Below are 8,308 nucleotides of genomic sequence, written 5' to 3'. Positions count from 1 at the left end.
GCTGAGCCTGCGCGTCCGGAGCCTGTGCTCCGCAACGGGAGAGGCCACGACAGTGAGAGGCCCTCGTAAAGCAAAAAAAAAAAAAAAAAAAAAAAGATATATATATAAGGATAGAAAAACATGGAGCAAAACTGTCAATTATTCCTACAAAATTTACTAGAATTTGAAGAAGTTGCTGGATAACAAAGGTCAATAAATAAATCAATTGCATTTCTACATACCAAACAAATAGCAATTTTAAAAGGCAACCATTTGTAACAGCATCAAAAACAAAGCTACTAGAAATAAGTCAAAGATATGTAAACAGAAAAGTAATTGAGAAACATGTCAAAGATCTAAATTAATGGAGACATCTATCATTCATGAATGAAGAACTCAACATTGTAAAGATGTCAATTCCCCAAGCTGATCTACAGATACAATATGCATTGAAATTCTACCAGCACTTTTATTTCTAGGTAAAAATTCCTAAAGAAATTCTTGAACATGTATACCAGGATACACATAGTTGGTTCAAAACAGCACAACTTATAACAGCTAAAACTGGAAACAGCCCAAATACCTATTAATCATGGATTAAACATATTATGTATGGCATGTTAATAAAACAGAATAACATAAGAGTGAAAAATAAAATATGTATATGCAAAAAAGTAAAAGTTCAAATCCAGGCAAAACAAAACATTGTTTAGAGACACATACATAAGTAGTAACACTAAAGAAAAATAAAATGACCATAGAAGTGAGAACAAGTAGTTTACCTCTTAGGGAAAGAGAGGGAGATGTGCTCTGGTAGGGGCACACAGGAGGCTTTAAAAAGGAACAACTTAACCTTAGTGGAATTACACAGGTGTTTGCTTTATTATTCTCTGAACTGTACATACACATTTTATACATTTGTCTATATATCTTTCACTAGTATTTCAAGATTACTTTTAAAAGTTAAAATATTAACAGCCCAATCTTTACTCTCAAACAGCAATCAATGTTTTCTTATTCACAACACCCTGAAGAGAACATATCTATATTCTCACAATTAACCAGAAGTCTGAGGAAGACAACATACCTTATATAGTCCAATGCCAGGATCAATAAGAAAATCATGAGTTGATGTAGACGGCTGACCGGAAGGTCCCACCCTTGAAGTTTTCTTTACTTTAGGTGGACTATTAGAACAGGGTTTGGCCTGTACATCAGTCTGTTTAGATGTGCTAGGAAGATCAGGGTCTGGACGAACTAGCAGCTGAATTATATCATTCAGTCCAACATCATAATCAAATAAAGTATATCCGTTTTCTAACTAGAAAAAAAGGATAGAAAAAGATTTAAATGCTTCTCTCAAAACTCAATCTTTCTACATCCTTAGTTACTCAAATGTCCTAGCTAAATTATTAAAATAAAATACAGAGCACTGCAATTTAGTGATTGTGAAGCCATTCTTATTTTTTTTTTTTTTTTCTCGGTACGCAGGCCCCTCACTGTTGTGGCCTCTCCCATTGCGGAGCACAGGCTCCGGACGCGCAGGCTCAGCAGCCATGGCTCACGGGCCCAGCCGCTCCGCGGCATGTGGGATCTTCCCACACTGGGGCACGAACCCGCGTCCCCTGCATCGGCAGGGGGACTCTTAACCACTGCGCCACCAGGGAAGCCCTGTGAAGCCATTCTTATGGCCTCTGATGACAGCATCTTTTCAGGACCTCAATAAATTCTTAAGAATCATTCTATATCAACTATAGGGAAAACAGCCACTGAAACCAAAAATGTATCACTGCTGCTGTGACCCCATCACCTAGGCAGAAAAATTCTAAACTTCAAGTTTTGTGTATTTTAATGAATCTACAAGAAAGGTGAATTTTGAAAGTGAACTGTTTTATGATCTTGTGTTCATAAAGACATTTAACCATTTTATCTTTCTGAAGCAGTAATTTAAAAAAATCAAGCAGAAAAGAAATTCAAGCAGGAATAATTACAATTCTTGCTTATGCTACTCCAACTTGCTCAAAGTTCTCTGTAAAGGTGATCAAGTTGTATTATGAAAAGTATTCCAGGATGACTAGTGAATAAATTGTCTTGCAATTTACCCATATTTTGGCAAGGTCTCTATAAAGGACTGAATGGCGTCCACCAGCCCCACTCCCAACCCCTCCCAAATACAGTGAAGTCCTAATCCCAAGTAACTCAGAATGTGACCTTATTTGGAAATAGGATCTTTACAGATGTAATCAAGTTAAAACTAGATAAGGGTGGGCCCTAATCCATTGTGATTGGTGTCCTTATAAAAAGTTTAAATTTGGACAGACACTAGGGGAGAAAATAGCCACGTGACTGGAGTGACACATTTACAAGCCAAGAACACCAAGGATTGCTAGCAAACATCAAGAAGCTAAAGGAGGCAAGGAAGGATTCTTCCTTAGAGCCAGAGATAGCATGGCCCTGCTGACAACCTGAGTTCTGGCTTACAGCTTCCAGAACTGCTGGACAATAAATTTGTCGTCTTAACCCACCTAAGGTTTGGTACTTTGTTATGGAAGCCCTAGGAAACTATGTCTCCATTTTGTTTCTTTATAAAAGTCAGTTGGCCATTTCTCTAAACTCCTTGAAGTTCAGAACTACCATTTCCCCGGAAACATTACCAATTTAATCCCTAGTCATTCTTCCCTCTTTGTATGTAATACCTGTCACCATTCACAGCTCTAACACAATAAAGCCGTATGTGAGAAGTCAACCAAAGAGGAAAGAATGAGAATCTGTCCTTGAATGACAAACTTACTAATGTACTAGGTAAAGTAACTTTAATTCAAGTGGTCCAAGAATACACTTGGCACAATCCTGCACACTACAGGTGTTCACACCGTTAAACAGAACAAGGGATTGAGAAATTCAGATTTTCCAGTGGGGGAATTAAATGAGACATTATCTCACAGATTAGTTAACATGCTTATTTCAAATAAGTCTAAGGAGTCTTCCAAGTCAGTAAGCAGATAAGCCCTTATAGGGACAGGATGTTAACATGGCTTATCTGATTAAAAAAACAAGAACTCCTAATCCTGAACTCCGGGGAAAACCTCAAGGAGCAAAAAAATCTACACATTCACACCTTCATTCTGACTTTCTCCAACAGCGTCCCCTTCCCTCCCCCCCACCCCCAAGTAAGAACACACCACTTTTGTAACAACTGAAAATGCACAACTTTGATTACACATACAGCTGCTGCACATTATGACAACTACAAAAAAATGTCATGTTCAAAGTAGGGAAAAAACTAACAGCACAGAACATGCAAATTAACTGGTAGGGCATGCCCCAAAATGAAGATAGCTGTTAAGGTGATGAAATAATTGGAAATCCGAAGTATTTCCATAAACACTTTTCCACTGAAATTCGAGGTATCAGTGAGAGGGACCTTGGAGGCATTCTTATACCCAACCCCTCTGACTAGTTTCTAGGAAGTGATCAGAGTAAATATAAGCTGCTTAAAGTGAGACTTGGTTTGAAAGGAAAAGTATCTTAAGTCATAGTGAAGCGCCAAGCATATGAAGGCATAAAGCCCTGTAACAGAAATTAGGCCCACAATAACAAGTAACCACTTTTCCTCAATTACTCACGCTCACTAGGATAGCGACTTTTACCCAGATTATATAGTGCTTCCTAATTCATAGGTACCCTCCCAGTTTTCCTGAAACAGTGATTATTATTCACCGCACAGAAAGTTCCACAGAGTTAGGCTATTGTGAAGAGTTCCGAAGACTGTTGGAATGTTATTTTAAAAGTACTGGAAATTCCCTGGCGGTCCAGTGGTTAGGAGTCTGCGCTTTCACTGCCGAAGGCCCAAGTTTGATCCCTGGTCAGGGAACCAAGATCTTGCAAGCTGGACGGCTAAAAAAAATAAGTACTAAAGTTCTCCCAAATTTAATGAAAGTATAGATTGAAAATTACCTGCACTTAAAGTATGCTGAGTGCGGGAGAAAAGGAGTGGGTAATTTGGAAATTACAAACACCTATGAGTTTCATGCATTTAACTATAGTCCATTGATGTCTCACAGCAGAAAATGTTTGATAACTGCCATCCTAGAAAATGGGGCTGCAGAATTTACAATATTAGAGAGGCAGGACTAGTCCTAGAATTTTTTCCTTGAATTGGGGTGAAGGAAGAAATTCCAGGTAACGGTAAGAACGCCAACAGTGATGCAAGGGAAAACTAGGAAGCAAACACCAATTGGCAGTGGCTGAGAAGGCAGAGAAGCCATTCCCAAGGGGCTAATGATAAGGGATGTAGGTGGAGGGCATTACACTTTCACGGCATATATACTATAACACTATAACTCTCTCCCTCTCTCCCCTTTAAGTATGCAAACACTTTTACTTTGTACTCCATGTGAAAACTGAGTCCAGGGGCAAAAGGCAACTACTCAGTTTTTCTTCCCTGGTTCATGCCCCACATCTACAATCTATTCTACGAGTCCCTACAGTGGTACAGGGAAGGAAAGAGAAGAGGGAAGAGAATCCTTTCGAAGTAGGAAAAGCTCTGGATTCTCAAAAAGATTTAGAGATCCACCAATATAACTCTTCCTTAAAAAAAAACCCCAACCCCCAGGGTGTAAACTCAACTTCCCAGAGAAGAATATCCAAATGAGGTTACCCTACTTTAACTGGAACTTACAGCCCTGAATTGCTGCTCTCTCTCCATTCTGACTCTCTAAAGTAGAGAAAATCACATAATTACAGAGCTTCTCAAGCTTCATTTGCATACAGACCACCTGGGGACCTTGTTAAAATACAGATTCTACTTCAGTAGGTCTGGTGTGAGGCTCCCAGGTGAAGCTAATGCTGTTGGTCCTGCTGATCCAGGGACCACACTTTGAACACTAAGAAACTAGTATGAGGCTGACTATCCTTCAACATTCATTTTCAAACTCTGGTGCTCATCAGAGTCTCCCATGGGATCTTGTTAAATTCAACCACTTGCAATTCTGGGGTGAGCTGAGCATCTATAATAAATATCCACAGGTGATTCTGATGTTTTCCAAGGATTAAAAGCGGCAGACCTAACATACAAAGGTGGGGGGAGGAGGGAGACCATTTATATCATGGACACTGTAAATTTGTTTTTATTTATGACATTTTTCACTATGTGGCAGTAAGGCATCTTGAGGAAGGGGTGGCCTTTTTTTAATAAGCACAAAGGCATTTTATAGGATAAGGGCAGCCCTGTGACACCAATCCAATAGTAGGACACACTATTCTGTCCAAGGACTGTAGACACCAAAGAGGAAAGGAGAATAGAGATAATAATCACTGCCATGGCTACCTGTCAGCTCATAAGGAACAAACACAGCCTCAGCAATGTCTTCCTTCTGTCTCCAACTAAGTAAAGCACCCAAGGTCCATTCCTAATTCCTACTGGTTTATCCCTATAGTGAAATCAAAGTAGGGAGTTAGCAACTGTCCTGAGCTAGGAAGTACATAATGTTGTTATCCTTGTTTTTCCCTGAACCTGGAATAGCCTCCTGGTTTCCTGAAAATGTACCCTCTTGCCTTGAATTTATCCCAATCCCTACCTTTTCCTAAAGACAGCCAGGTGCACATTTTCTTTTTACCGTATCTGATAATTAGACTGTAAGGGGTGTCGCCCAGGAATACATTTTCATGCTTCATTTCTATCTCTGGTGAAGTCACCAAAGTATCCCAGGAATTCATGTACTATTGTTCCTAGCTAGAAAATAAAATTCGATAAACTTGATTACATGCTTTTCACTTTTGACCAAAAGATAAAAAGGTGTCAGCCACTGGAGGCATAGAAATATAAAGCTACATAGTGTTTAATACACATTTATTTCTAAAGCAAAGTTTACAGCTAAACTGAACAGCTGTTTTTACAAGTCTAACACTAGAAGATCAATATAAAACTGGCTACTAACACATATCAAAGATGCTATCGTTTACTTGAAAACAAAAAAACCCCTGGCTCTTTCTCAGAGTGTAATCTTGTTACTCTGAAATTTCTGGGCAGTTTTCAAAGGGTAAGCCTAGGAAAGGGAGAAAAATATTCCTTTCAAACCCTTTGGCTGCAGGAAAACGGCTACTTCTACCAAATCAAAGAGAGTTACACTTATTTCAAACCACAGGATTGGAGCCAAACTATGATCTACCAACTGGAGGATGCCAACTTCTTCAGTGGATTAACGTGTTTTTTTTTTTTTTTTTTTTTTAAAAAAGGCAATAAAATAGGATGGGTCTGGGTCTCTAGGTACAGGCCATGTGAGTAGGAAAAATCTTCAATGGGCCAGACCAAGGCTAAACTGTTCAACTACCAGCGACGCCCACAGACACCCTCACCGCCAAAAAACACTTTCAGCCTTCAAGTATGTACCGCTGGCTATGCTCCAATTGCTGTGTTAAAAGCTCGAGTGAGGAGTCTATTAGAAGGTGAAAAATAAGAGCAAAACCAATCTTTTACAATGCTTTTCACTCTGCGAACAACCCCCTTGGCAAACACTGAGCAGTTTAAACCTGTCCCGGGTTACATCAACAGCTTCTTCAGCCCAGGTCTCTAATCTGCCCCACGACAGATTCGATTCTAGGAAAAGAGGTGAGGGAAGCGAGCGCCAGAAGTTCTGTAAACCCTTCGAATCTTCAGTATATACAAATCCCTTCCACAGTGAGGAGGCAGACTTCGGGTCTTGCCCCAGAGGAAGCAATGTATGTTTCCCCTCCTATTTGGGAGCCGGGAGCCCGGCAGAGATACGGAAGCGATACGAGCCGTGAGCCGGGTCAGCGCGGCCGGGAGCGGGGGCCTCCGACCCTCCCCACCCGCACTTCGGCATGGCCGCCAGAGCCCGCTGCCCTCCCCGCCCTCCAGGGGCCCCGGACCCCACCAAGCGCGGGAAGCGAGGGAACCCAGGCGCTCTGGCGGGCTGTGCCTGCGGCTGCTGACCCGCTTGGTAAGGGCGGTGAGGTCTCGGCGCTCGGGGCGCCCCCGCCGAGCGCACCTGCAACGGGGCCGGCCAGGACCCCGCTGCGCCCCGTAGGCGGGCCCAGGGCCGCACTGTGAGCCTCGCGGGTTGCCCACCCGAAGTGGAGCTAGGTGCGCTCTGCGCGCGCGGTGCACCAAGCCCTCCGGCCCGCCCAGCCCACGCAACCCCGTGGCGCCCCGCTGCCCTTGCTCGGGCTTCCAGAGGGGTGCGGTGGGCGCGCCTCACCTGTTTGCCCCGGTAGAAGAGGCGCTGGCACTCGGGCCGCACGTCGAACAGCGCCCACACCCGTTCGCGCAGCTCCTCAATTGTGGCTTTCCGAGACACGTCCTCAATGGTGCGCGTCTGGGAGCCGTCGATGGTGCGAACCTGGATCCACATCTCGGCGCCGGGAGAAGGGGCTGGCTTCGCTTTGTCTCCCCCTGCGCTCCGGGCGCCGCGCCCCGCCCGGCCCGCGCCGCTTCCCCGGCTGCTCTGGCTCTCCGCGGCTGGCGGGCGAGCGCGCGCACAAGCGAGGAAGACCGACCAGACGCCGGGCCCGACAGGCGGCGGCGAATGCTAGACCGCGAGCCCACCTAAGAGAGCTGAGGAGGGAAGGAAACCGGAACCAGTCAGAAGCGCGGCTGCTCTCGCAGCCCCCGCCTCACAAATAGGAAACAGCCTTGTCTGCACCGCGCGGAGTGTTTACTTATAGAGCGCTAGCTCCCACATGGAGGTCACGGCGCCAACCCGGATCTCGCGAGATCTACGCCGGGCTCCGCCTTAAAGAGGAAGCGACCAGGGAAGTGGCTATAGACCTGAGGGAACTAAAATGGGCGGGGGCGGGGGGGGCGGGGCGGAGGGGCGGGGCCGCCGAGAGCCGTTACTTGCGCCTCAGCGTGCACCTGGGCCCTGGACACGCCCTCTAGTCTTCGGGTGTCTGGCGGTTACAAGGCCGTCCACATGGGTTGCACCCTTGGTCTCGCTTTCGCGACCCAGGGCGCGAGTGACTCCTCAGGCTTAGCCGATTCGGTTCTGTGGTCTCAAAAACACACCAAAGATGAGAACCTCTGACGTGCACTTGTATGATCATGAAAAGCGGTGTGCGTGCGCGCGGGCGCGGCCTAGATTTGTGAGAAAGCACGTAAGGAAATGAACCCGCTTCACCGCGCTCAGCCAGACACCGCCAGCCACACGGCCTGGTGGGGCCGGCCACCCAGGAAAGGCCTTGGGGACCCTTCTGCTTCGCGAACTCGTTTCCCGCCCGCCCGAATGCTGCCTTCGCGCGGAAACCAGCTTCCTGGGGTTTCCCGCCGCTGGGCCGAGGTGGCGGCCTTGGGCCTGCAGGCTGCGGGGCC

At 45.3% G+C, this 8,308-nt stretch overlaps 1 protein-coding gene across 4 annotated transcripts in view; it reads right to left on the bottom strand.

Moving 5' to 3' along the window:
- Positions 1 to 7,664, bottom strand: part of UHRF2 (ubiquitin like with PHD and ring finger domains 2) — an 82,094-nt gene extending 74,430 nt beyond the window's left edge. For 2 of the 4 annotated variants that reach the window (XR_003681266.2, XM_028493973.2), the window contains exons 1-2: positions 7,200 to 7,663; positions 1,067 to 1,300 (exon numbers count right to left, since the gene is read on the bottom strand). Coding sequence is in view for 3 of the 4 variants with exons in the window: in XM_028493973.2 (XP_028349774.1) it covers positions 1,067 to 1,300; positions 7,200 to 7,352 (387 nt within the window). In the remaining variant the exon portion in view is untranslated. Of the gene's footprint in view, positions 1 to 1,066; positions 1,301 to 7,199 lie in introns of all 4 variants that reach the window. The other 2 variants (XM_028493974.2, XM_007112351.3) reach the window with 2 other exon arrangements.
- Positions 7,665 to 8,308: the final 644 nt, after the last annotated feature.

The sequence above is a fragment of the Physeter macrocephalus genome, chromosome 9, assembly GCF_002837175.3.
Source record: "Physeter macrocephalus isolate SW-GA chromosome 9, ASM283717v5, whole genome shotgun sequence".
Taxonomy (NCBI): domain Eukaryota; kingdom Metazoa; phylum Chordata; class Mammalia; order Artiodactyla; family Physeteridae; genus Physeter; species Physeter macrocephalus.
The sequence above is the reverse complement of the archived record's forward strand: the minus strand, read 5'-3'. Positions and strand labels throughout refer to the sequence as shown.